Source organism: Papilio xuthus, unplaced genomic scaffold (assembly GCF_000836235.2).
Source record: "Papilio xuthus unplaced genomic scaffold, Pxut_1.1 DF826945.1, whole genome shotgun sequence".
Classification (NCBI taxonomy): Eukaryota; Metazoa; Arthropoda; class Insecta; order Lepidoptera; family Papilionidae; genus Papilio; species Papilio xuthus.
In genome coordinates, this window is record NW_013531704.1 from 4,294,893 (window position 1) to 4,317,086 (window position 22,194).

At 38.1% G+C, this 22,194-nt stretch overlaps 7 protein-coding genes across 11 annotated transcripts in view; 2 read left to right on the top strand and 5 right to left on the bottom strand.

The window, feature by feature from the left end:
• LOC106121257 (uncharacterized) overlaps positions 1-2,366 on the bottom strand; it is a 3,796-nt gene extending 1,430 nt beyond the window's left edge. The window contains exon 1 of the mRNA XM_013316820.1: positions 358-2,366. Coding sequence (XP_013172274.1) covers positions 1,477-2,301 — 825 coding nt within the window. The 5' untranslated portion in view covers positions 2,302-2,366 and the 3' untranslated portion in view covers positions 358-1,476. The remainder of the gene's footprint in view (positions 1-357) is intronic.
• The window catches only part of Nmdar2 (glutamate ionotropic receptor NMDA type subunit 2), a 16,244-nt gene extending 7,212 nt beyond the window's left edge, over positions 1-9,032 (bottom strand). For 2 of the 4 annotated variants that reach the window (XR_001228046.1, XM_013316816.1), the window contains exons 1-6: positions 6,958-7,545; positions 5,068-5,475; positions 4,617-4,756; positions 4,304-4,519; positions 3,331-3,568; positions 2,906-3,213 (exon numbers count right to left, since the gene is read on the bottom strand). Coding sequence is in view for 3 of the 4 variants with exons in the window: in XM_013316816.1 (XP_013172270.1) it covers positions 2,906-3,213; positions 3,331-3,568; positions 4,304-4,519; positions 4,617-4,756; positions 5,068-5,461 (1,296 nt within the window). In the remaining variant the exon portion in view is untranslated. Of the gene's footprint in view, positions 1-2,905; positions 3,214-3,330; positions 3,569-4,303; positions 4,520-4,616; positions 4,757-5,067; positions 5,476-6,957; positions 7,546-8,593; positions 8,667-8,838 lie in introns of those variants that run through there. The other 2 variants (XM_013316818.1, XM_013316817.1) reach the window with 2 other exon arrangements.
• A 103-nt stretch (positions 9,033-9,135) lies between these two features.
• Positions 9,136-10,832, bottom strand: Ythdc1 (YTH domain containing 1). The gene has a single exon (XM_013316819.1). The coding sequence runs from the start codon at positions 10,587-10,589 to the stop codon at positions 9,264-9,266; it is 1,326 nt and encodes a 441-aa protein (XP_013172273.1). The 5' UTR covers positions 10,590-10,832; the 3' UTR covers positions 9,136-9,263.
• A 1,023-nt stretch (positions 10,833-11,855) lies between these two features.
• On the top strand, positions 11,856-13,883 carry Gdap1 (ganglioside induced differentiation associated protein 1). Of its 2 annotated transcripts, none has more exons than XM_013316742.1 (5): positions 11,856-12,110; positions 12,175-12,367; positions 12,443-12,622; positions 12,696-12,896; positions 12,968-13,883. In XM_013316742.1, exons 1-5 carry the CDS (start codon positions 11,985-11,987, stop codon positions 13,264-13,266), a joined length of 999 nt encoding a protein of 332 aa, XP_013172196.1. In that variant the 5' UTR covers positions 11,856-11,984; the 3' UTR covers positions 13,267-13,883. The 2 variants fall into 2 exon arrangements, with proteins under 2 accessions (XP_013172196.1, XP_013172195.1); XM_013316741.1 differs by having other exon boundaries at positions 11,861-12,110; positions 12,962-13,872.
• Positions 13,884-14,020: 137 nt separating this feature from the next.
• On the bottom strand, positions 14,021-15,491 carry Fitm (acyl-coenzyme A diphosphatase Fitm). The gene has a single exon (XM_013316740.1). The coding sequence runs from the start codon at positions 15,361-15,363 to the stop codon at positions 14,269-14,271; it is 1,095 nt and encodes a 364-aa protein (XP_013172194.1). The 5' UTR covers positions 15,364-15,491; the 3' UTR covers positions 14,021-14,268.
• Positions 15,492-15,763: 272 nt separating this feature from the next.
• On the top strand, positions 15,764-18,369 carry LOC106121209 (chromobox protein homolog 5). The gene is made up of 6 exons (XM_013316743.1): positions 15,764-16,380; positions 16,731-16,874; positions 17,248-17,397; positions 17,718-17,864; positions 18,029-18,153; positions 18,268-18,369. The coding sequence occupies exons 1-6, from the start codon at positions 16,099-16,101 to the stop codon at positions 18,290-18,292; spliced, it is 873 nt and encodes a 290-aa protein (XP_013172197.1). The 5' UTR covers positions 15,764-16,098; the 3' UTR covers positions 18,293-18,369.
• Positions 18,370-18,801: 432 nt separating this feature from the next.
• Positions 18,802-22,194, bottom strand: part of Vps8 (vacuolar protein sorting 8) — a 10,327-nt gene continuing 6,934 nt past the window's right edge. Inside the window, exons 6-9 of the mRNA XM_013316739.1 lie at positions 21,895-22,048; positions 21,602-21,810; positions 21,221-21,406; positions 18,802-21,108 (exon numbers count right to left, since the gene is read on the bottom strand). Of these exons, the coding sequence (XP_013172193.1) occupies positions 19,783-21,108; positions 21,221-21,406; positions 21,602-21,810; positions 21,895-22,048 (1,875 nt within the window). The 3' untranslated portion in view covers positions 18,802-19,782. The remainder of the gene's footprint in view (positions 21,109-21,220; positions 21,407-21,601; positions 21,811-21,894; positions 22,049-22,194) is intronic.

Sequence of the window (22,194 nt, forward strand, 5' to 3'; positions counted from 1 at the left end):
TAAATTGTTGTAATACAGCGCCGATAGCTGTGTCCGATGCGTCGGTAATAAGTGCGAGTTTCGCTTGGCAATCCGGGTGCGCTAATAATGCAGCGTTTGAAAGGGATTGTTTACAGCGCTCGAACGCATCGAGTGACTCATCTTTCAATGTTATCGGTTGGTTGTTTTTTACTATTCCAACTAATAACTTGTTTAGTGGTGCTTGCAACTCAGCCGCGCGCGGTAGGAAACGTCTGTAAAAATTGATCATTCCTAGAAAACGCCGTAGTTGACGAATGTTCGTAGGAACGGGAAAATTTTTAATCGCTTCTATCTTAGTGTCTAGCGGTTTGGTGCCACTCGCGGAAATGTGATAACCTAAAAATGACACTTCTCGAGCTCCGAATACACACTTAGACACGTTAATGACCATACCGTAGTCCTTTAAACGTTGGAAAATTATACGTAAATGGTTTTTGTGTTCTGACTCGTCTTTTGAAAAAATTAAAAAATCGTCTAAATAACAATAACAAAAATCAAGTCCTCTTGTCATTTCGTCCACGAACCTCTGGAACGATTGACCTGCATTTGATAGGCCAAAATTCATGAAAGGGAACTCATACAAACCAAATGGAGTTGTTATTGCGGTTTTAGGAATGTCCTCAGGACTCACAGGAATTTGGTTATACGCTTTAACTAGGTCCAGTGTACTAAATACTTTACACCCTGCTATACTGTGAGCGAAGTCCTGTATATGCCTAATAGGATACCTATCAGGAATTGTCCTGGCGTTTAACATCCGATAGTCTCCACACGGACGCCAACCGTTGTCCTTTTTGGGTACCAAATGTAACGGTGATGACCAAGGACTTTCAGACGGCCTAGCGATACCGCATTCTAACATAGCCTGGAATTCTTCTTTGGCGATTTTTAATTTATCTGGAGCGAGGCGACGAGGTGAACAAGAAACTGGTGGGCCTGGTGTAGTGCGAATGTGGTGTACCGTGTTGTGTGGTATGATACGGTGCGTGCCGGATGGTCGAGTAATATCGGGAAAGTCCGACAAAATTTTATGGTAACCCGAGTCACCCGATTGGACTTTGACCGACGAAATGTCGTTGCATTTAACTCGCAACGCACAAGCTGTTACAGATGTTGTATTGTCTATTATGCGTTTGTTACGACAGTCAACTATTAAATTGTAATGATTTAAAAAATCTACACCTATAATAGGTTTAGTCACATCGGCAACAACAAAACGCCATTTAAAAGTTCTACGTAAACAAAAGTCAAGTTGTAAATGAACATAACCGTAAGTGTTTATACAAGAACCATTAGCGGCACTTAGCTGATACGTAGTCCGGGCACGACGCTCTCGCAGCAGCGACCGCGGGAAGACACAGAGGTCGCTCCCAGTGTCGACCAGGAACTGTGTCTTGGATTTGCGATCGGTGACGAACAGGCGACCAGTTGAAGAGGGGCAATCGTCGGTCGTCCTTACCGATTGCCTCTGGAGTTTTCCGACTTGAAGTCGCATGGAGGGCAGCACTTGGTCGCCTTGTCGGCGAACTTAAAGTGGTACCAGCAGACTGGGTGGCGCCGGTAACTGGATTGGGATCTCGACGAAGAATGCTGACGATCGCGTGGTCGGGACCTGCTGCTTGATCTGCCGCTTCGTTGTCTGAGGGCCAGCTGTTGGACCTCTTTACGTAAAGCAGCGATCTCCTTGGCCAAGTCGACATTCTCACTCTGTCGGCTGGTTGATGCCACCTGAGGTGTCGAGGGGACAAGGTCATTGATCCTATCTGCTATATCCGCCATCTCTTCAATTGTGGTAGAAGTCTGTCCAGCCAAGACTGTTTGAATGCCGGTAGGTAATCGGCTGACCCAAACTGTCTTCAAAAAGTCGGTTGAAATTTGCGACCCGCCTAAGCTTTCAAGGTGCCGAAGAAACTGTGACGGCTTCCTGTCACCCATCTCTTCGTGCATCAGCAGCTGCGTCAATTTCTTCTCTTTGGATACGGTCAGTCTTTTAATCAGTTCCGATTTCAGCTTTTCGAATTTGTTGGTGGAGGGTGGATTGATAATTAAATCCTTGACCTCCTTAGAGTACAGGTTTCCGAGCTGACCAATGGCATAATTAAATTTGGTCGAATCATTAGTGATGCCAGCAATGCTAAACTGACCTTCAACTTGTGCGAACCATATCTCGGGTTCCTCTGGCCAAAACGGTGGTATGCGAATTCCGACCTTACATACATGGGCTGAAGGTTCATTTTGCAAAATCCGTGCCTCCTGGAATTCGTCTTCGGTGTTGCTCATCTTAGTGTTCTTCGGGGTCACCAATGAAGGGGGAGGTGACGAGGATGTCACCTCCGGTGTGGGAAGGTGTGAGTGATGAGATGTGAAGGGTGAGTGCGACGACAGGTGAAATGAGGCACAGTTATATTCACAACACAGTTTATTATCACTCACAGTCCACAACAAATAATAAGAAGGAGAGTACAACACTGAGAAGAAGAATACAAGTAGGAGAAAGAGAAATGCACAAATTCGGATAACAAAATAACAAGTTGCGTAATCGAAAGCGTGGTATATCGCGGGCGCTGCAGAACTCCACTCTCGTTTCGCGCGTATGCAAAACCGTTCAGTGACCCCCGCTCAGCTGTGCGTTGCAATTCGAATTTGCCAATCAGAGGTCAACAAATCGACGTGACGTCGACCACTCGTCATGCACCCGTGTTTATGTGTGCGTGTATGCGTGTGATGTATGTGCGTGTATGCGTGACTGTGTTGTGTTTATGCAAATATGTAGGAGGTCACCTACATAGCGTAGCGACTGCTGACTGATTTCATAATAAGAGAAATGCTTTTGTTAATTTTCTGTTAAAATGTGAATTTAGGGAGGAGGCCTTAATATGAATACCTGTTCACCCATCGCCGGTCTAAGATTCATGATCTTTAATTCAGCCGCCTTCAACTCTCCCTCCGGCGTGAATTCAATGTTCGGTCGTCCGCCGTCGCTTTCGACGCTGACGTTGCGCAAGTGGCGATAGAATCGCTCGCCTGTGGACCAGCGCGCTTCGCCCGTGCCTGCACCGCTGCATGACAGCCTCGTGCCTAGTGGGTAGCGAGCGTACTCGGCTTCCGACACGAACGACTCCACGCCGTACGCAAAAACTTTCACTGCCGTAGCGATCTCCGGGATCACAGACGAAGTATCGAAATGCACACCTGATGACAAAATTACGACACACATATAGGATCAAAAGGTATAACGTGACTAAACACGTGAATATATATTAAATGACATAAAGTATATAATTTAAAATGATGCAACGAATAATATACCTAGTACTCCAACTGGAAACTTGTTGGGTTGCTGCATAGATCCGAGCACACTCTGTGTTACAATCCATACGAAGTTTTCTCCTGTCAGGTGTAAATCTCTGGCTGTTGATAAAATATCAGCGGCTTCCTCCCTCGTGGCGTACAATAACATGACCCGAGCCTCACTCGTCACTAACTCATTCAAATCTGACCCTCTTTTCACCACAATTGCATTTAATATTGTGAACTTAAATCGATCCTGCGGGGAAATGGGACAACGTTAGCATAATAAAATAAGTACGAATGAAATCTATACGAATCCTTTTAAATAAATATATATACATATATATATATATATATATATATGTATATATATTTTATATATATATATATTCAGCACATATATATATTTAAAAGCACATCAATTGAAATTAATATGGAAGTTATTATCGTTTTCTAATTCTCTACGGTTGCGCTCAATGGCGCACAAAGGGCGGAGATATAGAGATGATTAATGTCGTCTTGTCATTGTTTTGAGGGTAACCACTGTTTATTTTACTATTGATTTTTGTACAACTCCGTAACGAGATCATTTATACATTAAGACTAGCTGTCGCCCGCGACTCCGGCCGCGCGGGACTAAAAAAAAACTTAAATAGTAGCCTGTGTATTCTTCCAGACTATATTCTATATGTGGGCCAAATTTCATCGGGATCTGTTCAGCCGTTTTAGAGTTACCTTCTAACAAACATCCATCCATCCAAACATTCGCATTCATAATATTAGTAAACTGGATTATTTTGCTGTAAAAGTCTTTTGGTTCTAACAATCAATATGTGCTAGGTACATTTAAAATACTCAAGGATTTGTTATTTTACGAATTGGTCATTGAAAGGTCAATACAAATTTCAAATAAATAAAAGTATAAACGCTTGCCCCTCGTCCACTTCCTTAAATATAGTATAAATTAAAATAAGAGTCAAAATGTGTGTACTTGTAGAGCGGTGACTCTTTCCCTGACGGCTTGTATAAAATCGTCGTGACCAGCAATAGCGGACGTGACGACGCTAAACTGATGCCACTTGTAACGTTCTAATATCGACAACATGGCGGCGGTTTGGTGTTCTATGGACGGGGCCAGCTGAAGTCGTAAGGAGGCGTGCGCGGCTCGCTTTTCGAGCCCGCTGTTGTCCGCATTCCATGCGATGACCTGCGCCGTTACAAAGCAAAACAAAAGTAAAACATTTAATATTATAACAGCAACATATTCCAGAGTATGAAAAACCTAAGAAGTAAGAAAGCATTACCGGTATGCCAAGATATCCGGCAAGTTGTAGAAAATATTGTGCAGAGGCAGTAGAGCGCCCGTATTGTTCATGATTCATAAGATAAAGGATAGCAGACACGTTGACTGCTAAAAATTCTTTACATAGCGAGTCCAAGATAGCTGAAAGCAATTAAACATGATTAAAACGGTTCTTGGTTATTATTGCAAATAAAAATATTGACAAGCAAGAGTTCAGGCACAAATTTAAAGATATAGAGAAAGAAGTCATTGTCCATTTCGGATTTCAAACTGAAGACAGCGTTGTTTATGTAAGCGTTATCTGACGTTATTAATGTTTCCAAGCATGGTCAGTGTACTTCCAAGACATGCCAATGATGATAATGTCGATGATGAATCAAGTTAAGATTTATGTTAATTTACTTGTGCTTGTGACTACTCGTAATCGTAATCAATCTCAATCTTATACTTACACATAGGACTCGGCGTGAGGCCTTGCATAGAAAGCGTAATGTTGAGGCGCACATGCGAGAAGAGTTTCTGTAGTTTGCGCGGGAGTTTCGCTAAGGCCGCTTTCTCTGCGCGCGTGTAGTCTCGCGCACCGAAAGCTTTGTGTGGCACGACGAGCGCGGCGGTGATGACGGAGGGGGCGCGTGGAGCGGCGGGTGCGGGCGACGTGCGCGCGCGCCGCAGCCCGTCGCCCCCAAGCCGCACGCCGCCACCGCGCCCACCGTCACGCGTCCCGCTTGCGCCAGCACCTGCCGCGCCCGCTGTACCTCCCACCTTGATGCCGCCCGCGCGCTCCGCGCTCGCCGCCGCCAGCGCTCCCAATGCCGCCAGCGCCATCAGCGCACTGCGCGCCTGCATCTCGGCTTTTGATGCTGTAATATTTACAATCGCTACACCAACTTTTGTAGCTTATAACTGAAACGTAAATGAAATAACTAGTACTAAAGTACGTATTCAAAAAAGTGACATTACAAAGGTAGTCGTCGAGATACAATCCCTCAGAGTTATGCTATTAGTGTTCTACACAAAATGTATATCGTTGAAGTGGATGTCGTGACTATTATTTATTTCGGTTGACCTTGAAGATAAGGACACGCCTAATTTTAATTTTTGAGATGAACTGTTTATTCCTATAAGATGTCCGAATTTCATCAAATGTTCTCTTCTCTCTCTTTTGAAACAATTTTATTATGGAAAGCATTTAGAAACACACGAAAATATGTAAAAACTAAGAAAAAAACAAAGAGAAAGACATTATTAAGTTAATTATAGTAGTACATACATTAGTAAATAAGAATAGTAGCTAGGCCATGCATTGCAGTACACGATGTTGTAAACAAATGAGACTCATAAAGGTAAAATTGGAAAAAATATTTTTGTTTTGTGAGTTGCGATGGATGGATGGATGTTTGTTAGAAGGTATCTCCAGAACGGCTCTACGGATCTCGCTGAAATTTGGCATAACTAAATGTATAGTCGCATAGTCTAATAGAACACATAGGCAACTTATCAAGTTTATTTTAGTTCCACGCGGACGAAGTCAAAATATAGCAGGACAGTGGCATGATAGTGTAGTCTGCTATTAAGAAAAATTGTTTATGATGATAAAATGTAGGAGTCCCATGTTAGTAATTTTTAGGGTTCCGTATCTCGAAAGGACAAAAACCGAACCCTTATTTTTTATTAATTTAATTTTTAGCCGCGTCCCATAATGGAAGTGCGCTGTTGTATTGTTGGCGGTTGCCTCTTACTGCTAATATCGTTGATTCAATATAGCACAACAGAAGGCGAAATTTATGAGAAAGCGTGAGCAAAGTAAAATACTATCGCAAATTTCAATGCAAAGGGAGTTTAGTTTACGAAAGCTTTTGGAATTACAGAGAACCAGCATAACTGATTTTATACTAAACGAAACATGTATGTAGAATAGGTACATATTTGGGATAAAATGCTATTAAGTCAAGCTTGTTCATTATCATAACGTTCTGTAGTAATTGATTTATCAGAACCGTAAATTTTCTAGTCTTTATTATATTATACCGATATTAGATAATCAATATCCCTTATTAGGTAGTATTAACGAAGTCGCACTTGACTTTATTTATGAGGATAAAAATGAGTACTTAAATTGTTTTGTCGCTGGTTATCAAAAAGATCGATAAGAAAAAACCAAAAGTTTAAGTTTCATCAAATTTTCACTACCATTCATCATATTCATATTTCACCAAATTCTTTTAACTGTTAAATAAATTAACATATTAATGTACAAGTTATACAACTCTATGCTAAGGTAAACAAGAATGCTATTACACAGTCGTTATGACATAATTGATGAAAACGTAAAATCTAAGTACCTATAAGCGCGATAAGCGACGATGGTGGCAGTGGCCGCGGCGGCAGCGCAGCGGCCTGCTGCTAGCTATCCACATATATTTGGTAGGCGGTGGGCCGACATGGGGTCGTTCTAGGACGGATACTGCTTCGGCTCCGGGCCAACAGCGAGTACCACCACGCGTGTTTACGTAAGCGCCACGCCCCGAGCCACGCTCTGGCGGTGAGGGGCGCGGCGCGGACCAGCTGGAGTCGCCGAGCGCCGACCGCCGACTGACGCGCCCTCATCCCTTGCGCGCCCTCCGCCCTCCGCGCCTGCGCCGGGAACTAGCTCCACGCCTCCCAGTCTATTACGTAACTAGCTAAGCGGCGAAAAAGTCCCTTTAAGCCCGGCGGTGAACATATACTTCAAGTTGCCGCTCCTGCCGAATTTCAGCCATGAAAACATTCCGAACGATGTGTTTAGACATCAAATCTCAAATTTATTTACCAAAAACGTATGCTTTCATTTCACAGTATATCTTTAATCATAATAATATGTACTGCTCCTGAGGCATGTTAATTGTAAAAATGTAAAACTATACTCTCCATCACACATATCTCACCTCCCTGATATTGTGCGATTACGCCCTCTAACGGTTAGCACAGAACATTAAATACATAATTATTGGGAATTTACTATATAAAATATTAGGTTTTAAAAACTTTCAATTTTATTAAAATTATTGATTTGTGAAATTGACCATACCCAGTTTTTTAACCGACCGTCAAAGAGGCTAATGTTTTAAACGCGTATGTATAAGTTTGTTTTTATGTATATAAATTATATAATGACGACCTAGAACAGCTCTTCTCTCTAACTCTTTTAAGCTTAAAAGGCTGCTTGATTTTAAAGAGTGAGGTGTCAATCGATTTGTTTTCGTTCGTTCGTTCATCGATAAATATATATATATATATATATATATATATATATATATGTTTATCGATGAAGAATAACATATATATATTGTGGATAGTGGTCTTCTTTCTCAGAATGTTAAAGGGCACACATCGGCATAAAACACACATTGTGGACATGAGGCCGATTTCTCGGAATCCAGGTGGCCGCTTGCTCGTTTGGCATCTATACTTATATATAATAAAGAATACGCCTAAGTAGCGACTGCTGCCCAAAGACATCCATATCAGAGAATTTGCTCTGTCTACTTTTAATCGACAGAGGAGGGGCACAGAAAAATGCTATATCCCCTTCCTTATATATTTCCCCTATGATATACTTTCCCTTCCCATCCTTAAACTCTGCCTCAACTTCTCTTTTGTAGCTTTTAAAACACTGAATTAGTTATTTATTGCATTCATGTAATGATATTATATAAGCGAATGTTTAGATGGATGGATGGATGTTTATTAGAGGGATTCTCCGGAACGGCGGAGCTTCATGAAATTTGGAACAGATGTAGAATATAGTCTGGAATTACATGGGGTAGTGATCTGAACAGGTATTGTTTTATGAATTATGACATGATGAAAAGCAGATCGACCCCCCTATATATGATTAAGGAGAAGATTTCTGATGAGCCTATTCTTTGGAATGGTTACATTTTATAATAACAAGTACCACATTGTTTTCAAATAAACTACATATACATAATGACTTACCTTCTGTAAGTAGGTAATATTCAAGGCTAATCTTTTTATAATTATGGTAATTCACATTTTTTGACGATTATCCGTTAAATATAGATGCCATGTTAAAAATAAATATTGGTTAATATAAATTTATGAAAGATATTATTTGTATGTATAATATATTTGGTAAAATAGGTGAATATTGTATATTTTCACTTAATATCACAGATATATGCACAACCAAAAAAGTTGTAAGTCTTGCTGATAGTATTTACCTTTCATAATTGTAAATTGACAAAATTTCAAGGGTAGAGTTATTTACATTTTCACATTGAAACATAAGATATATCTTAAATAACACTCAAGTTATTAGAACTTGTATGTCTGTTATCATGAATGTTTCAATGTAAATAAACTTTGTTCCATACTTTCTGAGACACACACTTCTATTCCTCATATAATTAAACAGAGGAAGTTTGTCCTCATGTTATCCTCATTTACTGACTCCGCTCACTGTTGGGAATAGTCCACATTGTAAAGAACCCTAAACTTCTCAATAAAACTGTCCAATATATACAAATAAAAGTTCCATTCATTTAAAAGTTCACCACAACACTAAAATTTACAATTAAAGTTCAAAGTTCAAACACAATCTTTATTAGCATTATATGAAATAATCAATACATCGGTGGAATTTATCTTATCGTCGATCCCTGTAAGATCTTTGGGATTCGCGATCCCGGCTGCGAGCTCGAGAACGATCTGTAGTGCGCCACAAAAACTCATCCACGGACCGTTCATAAGACCTTTTATCATATACAAGCACTGAACGAGGATAATCAGCCAAGTCATAATAACGTGGTGGTGGCGGTGGCGGGGGCAATCCCTCGTAACTTGCTAATGCTCCACTGAATCCTGGAGGGGGCACGTAAGGTAATGGTGGCAGCTGGTGATGCATTGACCTCATGTACTCTGCAACATAGGCTTCTGCTGCAGCTGAGCTGCTGCTACTGTATGCGTCACGTCCCCTAGCAAACCATGCTGGCAAGCGTTCACGCATATATGGTGATGGAGATCTTCTCTTGTATGAATTTGAAGACAGGCGATTTCTAGGCGGAATAAAATTTTTTCTCCTGCTCCTGGATGATGTATTTATACGATTACGGAAATTACTTCTAGAAAGCAGAGGAGTTCTGTAAGTTCTATAATTGCCACCGCTTTTTAGGTATGCCTTTTTAGAAGCTTCTTTTGACTTTCGCAGTATTGGGGTCATCTCAATCCCATCATCTTCTGGAAACAGTCTACATAATTCCTCAGCAACTTTTGGTTCAATTTCCTGCCCATCTCTACCAATTTTAACAGGTTTGCCTTCATTCCATGGGTTGTATAAGTGAAGCGTGCTACTAAATGATAACTCCTTCCTACATATCCAATCTACTTTAAAGACTCCATCCAGTACCTTTGCTGAAAGCCCTGGTGGCAATACCCATGAAATTGGGGGCCCATCACGTCGGGACTCACTTCCTAACCGAGCAAAACCAGCAAATTTTCCACTCTCTTTAACTGAAAATATCAATAGTACATTTCTCGACTCCCTGTAGGCCTGATTCAAATTAGCTTCGTTTTGGGGTAATGTGGACCAAACTCCTTTTGCTTTTGACAATGTTATATTCTCAGCATTGTTAGATTTGATGAGAAAAAAACGTGTATCTCGAAACAAATAATTCAGTTTTGTCACGTAATCGTAGATTTTCACCTTGTTAGTTGCTGTAACACATCGTCGTTTAGTTTGTACGGGGGAATGACTGTCAGACTTAGCTCGTTTACGATTATTTCGTCTGTTTCTAGAATTAGTGCTTACAGAGCTAATACTAGGCGAGCTTGTATCACTGGAAGATGAACTAGATACTTCACTACGAGTATCATAGTCTTTCACTTCTTCTAACTGTTTAAGTTCCTCCCCTATTTCCGCTTCTACTTCACCTACGCCCAGATTCACGGCGTCGGTATTGCTGGAAACCTCCATTTTTTTACTGTGCTAGATACACAACAATACAGTTTGTCCATGAATCATATCATTTATCGATACTGAATTTTGTTGGTTATCATTTGTCCAAATTGATCTGCGGCATCGACAAATCTACTTTTCCTTATAATAAAAATACAAATACAAAATTACAATGAGAAGTTTGCGGAGATTTTAGAGATGGAGAGCAATTGAGCAATGAATAATTGAGTTGAGACGAGAGTACAAAACACGTCACAGAGTAAACAAATATGCAACAAAGGTTGCTTATTACGACTACAGAGTATATTATAAGCTAAGATTTTTTTTAATTAAAAACAAAATCCAGGAAAAGGGCGACAAGTTATTTAATCAGGAATAAAACGGAATGAGTCTGATTCAATTAGATGTAATATCGTACAATGGTGATTTGCACTTACGGTTTGTGGCTTTTCTTCTTTCTAAGATGATTCATCAATCACCAGAGGTGTCAGAAACATGAATATAAACATTAAAATTTTGTAATATTAGTAAAATAGATGGTCCGTTTTATAAAGATTATTTTGACAATCAATGATTTTTTAATTTAATTTTACGATGATGTATCGTATTAGTTTTGCATGCAGAATAACATAGTACTGGGTACTTAATAGGTGGGTGTCTAGTGGTCTAGTGTGAAAAGACCGTACGCGCATTTTTACCAACTATAAGAACCGAGAATGGGTCTAGTAATTAAATAATAGTACTATCTAGTACTACGATTCCTAGATAGATCTTTCTTTTTTTTTGTTTGACAACTTTTGTTTGTTGAGCCGTTCCGGAGATACCTTCTAACAAACATCCATCCATCCATTTAAAATTTCGCATTTATAAAATTAGTAAAATATATGCATATTGTATACATTTAGAGATATTTAAATTAAAAAATCTCAGCATTAAAATAGTTCATGGGATCTATAAAATAAAAACCTTCGTAACCAATATTCATTCAATGCAGAAATAGAATGCGAAGAGTTTGTTAACACACAACCTAACTACAATCCTGTGTTTTCAGTGTCGAAACATTTTTTATATACTCACACATTGTTAGTTTCTTCTAAGAAAAAAAAAACAACATGTCGTATGGTCGTAGCACCTACATACCTATGTGGTTGTATGCCAATGAAAGACGCAGGTCTACCTTTATGGTTGTATGAGAAATTGCGCAGTGGAAACCCACGGTAATGTCATCATAACGGTCAGCTGATTTTCTTTTTATAATGTTGGTAGTCTTTATTTTGAATTGAAAACTTTTATACCAATTATGTTTGGAAAAGTTTTTCCGCGTTAGATTCTTAGATTTAGTAATATTAATATCCATTTTTTGTTTATTAATTCATTAAATATATTTTTTCATAGTTCACTAAAGTTGCTACAATGCATTATGTTCAGAAGTATTTGGAAAAATATCAGTTAATTAAAACAAGCAATAATAAAATGAATAGCGGAAGTAACACCAACATATATCTTTACTGTAATTATTATAGTTTTTATTCTCAAAAGGTATGTACATGATAATTATATAAATATATTTTTCAAAAACCTTTTCAAATGTATTTTATTTTAGGTTCTAATGACTTTATATGAAAAAAACGTAGACTTCGAACCGTTAGTCGTGGACATTACGAAAGGCGAACAATATTCACCTTGGTTTCTAGAACTTAATCCTCGGGGCGAAGTACCAGTTCTGAAAGTTCGTAATGAAGTTATTCCGGATTCTACAAGAATTATTGATTATCTGGAATACCATTTAGATCAAGGTGCACGCTCATTTACAATCATTTTAAATATTTATGTAACTAAGCAATTAATTTATTTTGGTATTATTTTTGTAGAACTTACTCCGATTATAAACGTGTCACGTGATAGTAAAGTCATGAAAAACATAAATCGTTTCCGAGATCTGTTGGAGGCATTGCCAGCTGGTGTTATAACGGTTGGTTCTTTTTTCCATCCTCACTTATGTGGAACACCGAAATTGCCATTTGTTTTCCCGGTTAGAGAAGTACTTAAAAGTAAGTATGACATAATGTAAAATTGTTTACTGTGAATATTGTCAAATATGTCATAGTTAACATTATCATTTAGGTGGTGATTTGGTCAGTTCCAAAAACCTAAGAAAGCTGGCAGAAGAAAATCCTAAAGCTAAAGGAATTTTATTATATAAAGCTGAGATTCAAGATAGAAAACACGAAATATTAACAAATGAAGAGGAATATCTGAAAGTTTTAAATATTGTTGATGCTGTATTCACTCAAGTAGAAGACCAATTGAAAGAACAAAGTGAAGGTATCTCTTACTCTTTACATTTTTTTTCTATAATACTGCTGTATTTTTATTAAAATATTCATCAGTTTCAGATAGTTGGTTATGTTGTGACAAGTTTACTATAGCCGATGTAAATTTGGCAATCATCTTGCAGCGCTTGTGGGAACTTGGTTTAGATGAGAGATTTTGGACAAATGGAAAACGGCCCCATATTGAGAACTACTTCAATAGAGTGAAACTTCGAGAATCTTTTGTAAAAACCATTCCTAATATGGCTGTTCACATTAAGTTGATTTTTACTTCCCAGCCCCCTGCTTATGTTGGAGCAGCTGGTGCTGTATCTATTGGGGTTGTCCTAGCACTTGCTTATATGTTAAAGAAGCTTATTTAAACGATTCATTGATTTACTGCTTTATTGAGTGGTATAAAAGGTAACCTATACAATCTCACATATTGCATGAATATGGAGGTCTAGGTCATAATTCAAAGATTTATGATAAAGGTGCTTTCTTATATTTCACATTACAGTAAATTTTTAATCTTTTGTTTAGATAGGAGATATGAATCACTTTATCATATTTTCTTTCTTGTTTCAATAACAGTATTATCACAATGATTAAATTGAATATAACAGTATTACATAGCATATAGTCAATTAGAGTCTGGATATATGTATCTGTACATTCAGTATTAGGATTTTTAATCTATGAGATTATTAAAATGTATTTTAATAGTGTTGTTATTTTTGAATTCATTGCATTTAAAGAGAAATATATTATTTACCATTCGGATTGTTTCATTTAGAGTACCTATACACATTTATATTAAAATTCAATGGAAATGAGAAATTATATTAATACACATTTCACTGACTGACAATGTCATTCAGTATATTGATTTATTTTGGAATGCTTCAGGGTTTAAATTGATAATACAAATGTGTATGTGTGGTTTAATTAGTCTGTAATCACAACCTTATAAAGGTTTCTGTTTACATTGTTTTTTTTTATAATATCTCATTTCCATTAAATTTAAGTAAATGCATACTGCATTTCATTATTTATCATTATTCTTAAATTTATGAGGCAATATGTAAACCCAGATAAATTAATATAAATTTATTATTTAAAGCACCTTCCCTTAACAATTTAAAAATAAACAAGTTTAGGTTGTAAATAGTTAATAAGAAAAACTACAAATAATTTTGCTTAAAAAAACAAACCATTTAGTAAACACCCATAGAACACCATTTGCCAAATTCCATTAAAGAACACAAATTAAAAATAATTTTGTACAACATAGTTGTGATGACCATATCTTCAAAATATTCAATAAAAATTTGAATGTAAAATAAATAACCTTAACAATTATGTTACCTTAAATATTTAATAACTCATCTAACTTCTTCAGTGGAAGCTTCCATAGTGTCTTGTTTGGTATTTATAGGCATTCCCATAAAGTGTTTCCCATTAGGAGCATTGCTCTTTTTTCTGTTAGGTGTTAATGCCACTGGCTTTCCATTGTTATATTTAAAAATGCCTTGCCCTGGTAAGTTTGGTAAGACATTTGGAATAGTGTACCAGACTCTATATGTAACAAACCATGTCAATATAGCTATCACACCACTAATAAATTTTTCTATCATAATATGGTAATATAAAATTGTAGAAACCAACATAACATCCCATAACAACTGCAATATTGCTATAAAAATTAGTAATGCTCTCACATAGGGTGTTACTATCTCATAGGATTCTTTTAAAATATTTAATTCTTCTGCACTGATGTTTTTAAGTGGGTTTACACTGACTGATTTATCATTAAGGCTTCTTGTATAATTTTCATCTCTTATGTTGTCCTTAATTTTTTCCCAGCCATTTATTGCTTTGGCTTCTTCTATCATAACTAAACTTGAGTAAATAAGAATAAAACAATGACCTGATATGTCAAATCCATTCCAGAAATGACCATTTTTTAGGCAAGCTGTCTTCGTTTCAAATGATCTTGCGTTGCAGCGACCGTATTTGGTTTCTATAACATTAAATATTGTTGTCCATGCATACCAACAAAATGTTGCAATGGCCAATCTTGACAAATGTGCAGTAAAGATAAGTCTTCTTTTCCCACAGCAGGTAGTAAATGATGTTAATAAAACATAAGGTACTGTTAAAAATAATGTCCAAAACCAACCAATTTTCACAAAATATTGGTTGAAAACATTATCACTTCTAGAAAAGTATGTTTTGGGAAAGGTCAATACATCAGCTATCAAAGATAGCACAAAGAGAGCACCTAAATAAATAGCTATTTTTAAATTAGTGTCATAGAATAGCACTTTCTTGCAAATGTGCACGATCATCAAACTCAGTACTTCTAAAATAGATGAAGCTTCGCGAATGGGCTTAGTTCCTTTATAATCTTGGGGCGACTCATTTTGAAACTTAAAATTCATTCGAGAGTTTTTTACATTGGCCGCTCTACTAGTCATGATTTGTATATTCACATTTATCTTGTCTAGTTTCTACTTAAGTAATCGACATCGACACAACTAAAAATATACGAACACGAAGTAATAATAATAAGGTAATATGACAAATATACAATGACATTGATAATTGTTGGCAATGTTGCCATTCCGTCCATGACAATCATCATTGATTTCAATACATTTTTGTAGTTTAGTTCAAAGAGTATATAAAATGGTTTAGTTATTCATTAAGTATTGGCAACAAATTTTCTTTTTAATTAAATTGCTGCTATTTCAAGAAATTAGCTCCGTTCTGAATAATTCTGTAAATTTCTGGCAAGTGGTGTGTTTACCTATTCTGTACTTTCCGGGGAAACCCATAAATTATAGGGAATCTACAACCTTTATAATAGGCTATGTGTGAGTATGTGTTGATATCCATCAATATTAAATAACGTTTAAAGAAACTAAAGTACGAGAATAATAAAGAAATTTCAAAAATAATCTTGCCCGACTTCAAAAAAACCAGCGGCATTTAATTCAAAAATATTTTTTTTATTGTAAATTTCAATTTGTAAGTAGTAACATTTAGAAGACGCTTACACGGTGCACCCTCCTCTCCTCGTACTCGTAGCATCGTAGTCTATTTTACTTTTCCCTCCATTCCATTTTTTGTGTCAGCGACATTTGTATTCAGCTTGTTTACGTTTCGTATTGGTGATCTAAAACCTAACTGAGCGTAAACTACAATACACGATGAGAAAAGTTTCAAAAAATCGTACCGATGATGATATAATATCGTCAACAAATGGTTCAGGATCTGTGCATAATGAAGAAAAGCAAAATTCAGAGCAATCGGTTGGAGATAATGAGAAAGAATCCGTGTCGGGCAAAGATGATAAAAGTGCCAATGAAGCTGAATCTGATGTAGAGAAAAAATCTGATAGTTCAAAAAAAAGAAAATCAAAAAAAACTAAGTCCAAAAAAAATAAAGCTACAAAAACGAAAAAAGGGGAAGAAGATGAAGAAGAATATGAGGTGGGCAAATTTTGTTTTTATGCTCTTTTGATTGGTCCTTGGTTTTTGCAGTAAAATAAATCAATACTTTTAAAAATTTATTTACTACTCAATTTCAAACATTTCTTTGAACTCGATAACCTCAGTAGGATTTAACTTACAGTTTTTTACTTGGTAATTTAAATATATTAAGTTTATTATTTCTAGAATCACCTGGAGAGGATTTGAAAAGATAAAAATTATATGCTATGCATCATATTCAGCTTGTTAAAAAAAAACAATAAATTCTGTCGATTTTGGTTGAACATGCGGTTTTTAATGCTGTAAATTATCAATTGAGTCATGTAAAACATATATTTTAATAATTGCAGGTTGAAGAAGTGATTGACTCTAAAAGAATTAGAGGAAAGTTGTACTACCTTATCCGTTGGAAGGGATATTCTGCTGATAATGATACATGGGAACCAGAAAAAACACTGTCTTGTCCTGAATTAATTAACAAGTTCAATGAGGAAGTAAGTAAAGAAAACACAAATTTGTATATATATTATTACAAAGAGTGACATACACTAGCTTAATAAATTTAAAAGATACAATAAATGAAGCCTAATATACTTGTAAGTGAAATAAGAATGTAATTAATCCAGGTACTAAATTTGTGTATATTTTACTATCACCAAGAAACACATTCAACTGCAATAAATATTAATTGCCTTATTAATTCAGCAGAAAAGATTTCTTTTATGGTGACTTAAAAGTTGAATACTTGGCCCACTACCTATTAATATAAGTCCATTACATCAATCTAGGGTATATAAAATTAGTGTTATTAAAATTTAAAAGATGTGTGAATGGTATTATTTCATTTTCTTTAATTAAACTTTGTAGAAAGAAAATTCTAAGGATGAAGCAACTAAAAGCTCCCGTGGAAAAAAAGGGCTTAAGCGTAAATCAAACACCAAGACGAAAATGTCACCTAAGAAAACAAAAAATCAAGAATCGGACAGCGAAGAAGCTGATGAAGAAGCAGAATATGAGGTATATTTACTAGTTTTCAATTTTACCACAGAATTGTACTGGTGTGGCATTTGTATTCGGCGTTATATATAAACTAAGAACTATAAACCCCTTTTTTATTTAAGTATATAAAGTTGATTTTAGTCAAAAAATCCTTTCTTATGAATTATACTCGCATTTCTAAAGGCAATGGGAACATATTAAAACAAGAGACATGTGTAGTGGAAAAGAGAATAGAAGCATTGATACAATACAAGCCTTATAGTAGTTGAATTCTTTGGTTATCTGCTTGTTAATAAAAAAACCTTTATTACATGTGACAATTTATGTTGATATTGCAGGTGGATCGTATTTTGGAAGTTCACCATAAAAAGTCTGGTGAAAGGGATTTCCTCATCCACTGGAAGGGATGGGCCAGTAAATTTGATTCATGGGAACCTGAAAGCAATCTCAATTGTCCAGAATTGATAAAAAAATTTATGGCAAAAGTATGTACTTTTTTTTGTCACACCAAGTTCTTGATATTTTTTTTTAATTGTGTCACGTTTTGCCTAGTTATGAATTTTTACTTATATCTTTCTAGCTAATTAAAGATTCATTGAATATTACGCAAAAGCGAATTGTTATAATTAAAATATGTATTATTGATTAGGTGGATAAAGCTCGTTCATCAGAATCTCGAAGCTTAAGAGTTGCGCCGGAGTCTACCAACCGGTTTACATTACAAGCTCCTAGCTCTGGCCGCCGGTTGAGCAAAAGAAAGAATCAACGCCAGCGGTAAATGTACACATTTATATGTACAACTAACACCATATTGAAGCTACTTCTGCAAGTATTTTTTAGTCCAAAGAAAACCATTTGCATATAAAAGCTTATTTACTTTTGTTTCAGGGTTCGTTACGATAATGCCGAGTAAATGTTTAACACCTCTGTTTCTACACATAATTGTAGCAGATTTTTATTTATAAATATAGTTTGTTTATATTTTTAGTACTTGTGTGCTATATATTGTAAGATTTCTAAAGAATATAACAATGTTCGTAAGAGTCACTTTATGACATAAATTACTTTAAAATATATTTTAGGATAATGACAAAATATACTAAAATATCTATGCAATGATTGTTTATTCTTCATTGCTGGAGGAAATTGAAAAAAGAACCTGAAGTGTGGGCACGCAACAATGGTACCAACTGTTTTTATCTTGTTTTATTACAAACTGTATTTATAGCAGATTTTTAGAAGTTATCGTATTGCGCGCCAAATATTTAATCATGTTCATACGATCAGTAATGGTTAAAATGTAGCGACTACCAAGCTGTGGTCCTCTGGTTGCTCGGGGATAAGACTTATTTGCATTATTATGGAAATGCCTGACTTATCACTCAAAAATATAACTAAGAAACATACTCTACAACTAATTCAAAATATTTATTAATTGTTAAATTAACTGATCAATTATTTGTTTGGCGCATGCTCTCGATTATTCAAGTTCGTACAATAAAATTAATATCATATTTAAAAAAAAATTAATACAAAGGGAGACTACCGTGTAGTAATAATTGCAATACATATTATGTTAAAATTAGGAATTCATTTTTTTAGTAAAGAGGCTTCATATAAACTGAACATAAAAGTGCGACAAGAATATATCGATATCTGAGCCGGTCAGAGAGGTTACCGCAATTACTTGTCTAAGAAAATATATGAAGCCTTTTCTCATCGGGCCAGATATCCATGTTTGACTATAAAATTATTTTGTGAAAAAATTTGTCATTGTCCTTTGCATAGATAAAATATTTAAAAGAAATTTATTTACACAGATTGTCATCATTGGGTTTTGTAAAGGAAATGAAGTTGTGGATTGTACTGCTCTAACTGCACTAAACTTGGTAGTTGGAATCACTCAACTCTTTGAAAGTACATATTATAGAATAAGGGTTATATGTAACGTGTTTTCTTTATATTCATTTTATGTTTTAATAAAAACAGATTCATATCGAAAATCTTATTCTAAGTTCAATTTCTCCTGGATGTAGAAGTTAAATTTTTGATTAAACTTTATATACATTGTGGATGTATATATTTGTTATTAACTTACTTTCTTCCTTAACGTTAATCTACGTTACTACAGGAAAATAGCTCGATGGACGCGAAACTAGCGCTGGTTGAGTTAGAATAAAAAAACAATATATATTTGTATATTTATTTATGTGGTAGAATTACAGCTAGAAAGTAACAATATTAGATACAAGATAGTAACATATAGGTATTATACTTACAAGTCTGCACTTATTGTGAACATACTCGGAACGTGTCAATTTTTATTAAGATAATAGCTTTATTTAAGTTCAATTAAATGTAACAATATAAATAGTTCAGTTCTTAGTTTATTATTTAACTTATTTATGCGACGCCTTCGAGGTCCGGTCTAGGAGGTGCAGCCAATAGCAGTGGATTGTCCTGCGGTATCGACGAGAACAGGCGGCGACTGAGAGGCGGCAACACGTACACCTCAGTGGGAATACCTTTGCCGCAAGTGGGGCAGACGGTCGCACCGTCACAATCGGCGTGAAATGCTCGCGAACAGTGCGCCGTGCGCGCCGCTATCCGCGACACCAATCTCTCGCCGCAGTGCAGGCAGTCGCCTCGCACCGCCACACCTTTTCGCGCCTTCGCCAGCGCACTCGCCAAAGCGCCGTGAGATTCCTGCTCTGCTATTCTTCTCGCGCATTCCCATACGCGCAACCTCCCCGCGCCGCTCTCCAGTATGGTGAGCGCCACTTTTGGAGAATCACAAGTTTTCACCAATAGTTCGTCGACTGGCAAATAGGCTATGGCCTCGAATAGCAAGGAGGGGGGCACCTCGTCGACCCGCCGCAACAGCCGTGTCCACATCTCCGCGGAGAGTTCCGGCGGCGCACTCGGCGCAACGCGCACGCATAGCTCGCACGCTTCGGCGATGCGAGCCGCTTTGGTGTCAGCGTTCAACGAAATCAGGTCCAACATCGAATCGAGCGCCCCGGAAGGGTCGCCCGTAGCCTCGAGGCACGTCGGCTCGGCCTCTTTCGGACCGAGCTCCTTAATTATGGCCAAAGCGTCCTCCGGTCGAACTACACCGGCGCCGTTCTCTAAGAATTTTTTAACCTCCGTAGGCCGCAACGTGCATAGCCTCCGGAGATATATGGCCGCCGCGTCGCCCTTGAGGCTCCCCATGTCCAGAAGTCGCCGTCCGAATTCTAGTGCGCACTCCCCTTCCAGCGTACTTAAAATGTTAGCTATCGATGCTTCATAATGGTCCTTGACTATAGCCGCGGACGCCTGCGGTCGAAATTCAATAAGAGATTTCAGGTGCGGCTGCAACCGTGCCTTTATGGTATCGTCCACTTGGAACCTCGATCGGATATATTCTATGAGTTCGTCCAGATCTAACGAGGAAGGCTGTTGTATTTTAAAAAACTGGTCTAGAACATTTTCGTGTCTATCGAGCAGGACGTCGAATCGCCAGAGTACTCTCGGGCGCGGTATGGCGTCCCTGTAGGCGGCGAGGGCTTGGTCGCGCTGCGCGCGCAGCCGCGTCACGAGGCCGAGCCAGGCGCGGTCGGCGCGCTCGCCCTCGGCCGCTGTGGCCAGCTGCCGGACGCCGTTCACTACCTCCTGGTCCAGCGGCAGCGCGCCTGACTGCAGTTGCCCGCTTATAAAATCGAGTATCTCAATCTGACACCCGGGATCCTTTAACAAATTGTTTTATTTGCAGCGATGCACTAACAGCTATGATTATGTGCACTGTAAATATATATGTATTTGAAAGTGAAATTTTGTCCAAGCAACTGTTTGTATGTACCTGCATGTCGGGCTCGGGGGGAGGTGCGAGGGCTAAAGCGAGCAGCGCGCGGGCGACACGCAGTCGGTTCTGCTTGGCGAGCGGACCGGCGAAGGGCGGGTCGCGCGCTCCCTGCTCCAGCAGCCGTACCGCCGCCGCCGCCTCGTGCCGCACCAGCACCGCCAGCGGGGACTCGCCGCTGCCCATCTGTTCATGTTAAACATACTTTACAATTATATTAAAATCAAGCATTTATTATTTAATGTATACACTAAGCATATATAATAAACATCGAGGTATGACCGTAAGGATCGATTATGCGGTGACAATGAGGGGAGAATACTCAGTTTTAAATATAGATCAACTGGGTTTGTAATTCATAATATGATGAGAGCAACTCACATGATGCAGTAGTGCGTGCAGAGCGTCGTGTCGTGCGAGGGGGCGAGCGTGCTCGGGCAGCGGTCGTCCGGCGGCGCCGCGGCCCGCCAGCGCGTCCGCCGCCGCCAGCAGTAGTGCGCCACCCGCGCAGCTGCAGCGTCCGCCCGACCGCGCGTCGCACGTGCTCGACACGTGCTCGGACAGCGTGCGCATCGCACCGCTACTGCCGTCTAAACCATCGTACAACTCAACGATCCATTCTCCTCTTCTATCATCATATGCTTATAACAAATATTCATAACATATTATTGTACCTATAGCAGCAGCGATAGCGCCGACGCCGCGCCACAAACCCTTCTCCCTGGTGAAGACGCTGGCTCGGTGTGGGTCAAGCGCCGTGAGCGGCACCGATGCCACCACGCGTTCCACCAGCTCCGGCTCGAACTCGGCAAGCCGCTCTATCAGCGCCTGCCATCGTAAACATCGTATTTTAAGAGTGGTAGAACCCGCTTTAACATCTTCGCACGAATTGGCCAGGTTCGCCCGGTGAAATACCACCACCACACAGAAAACAGGCGTGAAGTGGAAGAAATTCCGCGTTTCGTCTGATGAGT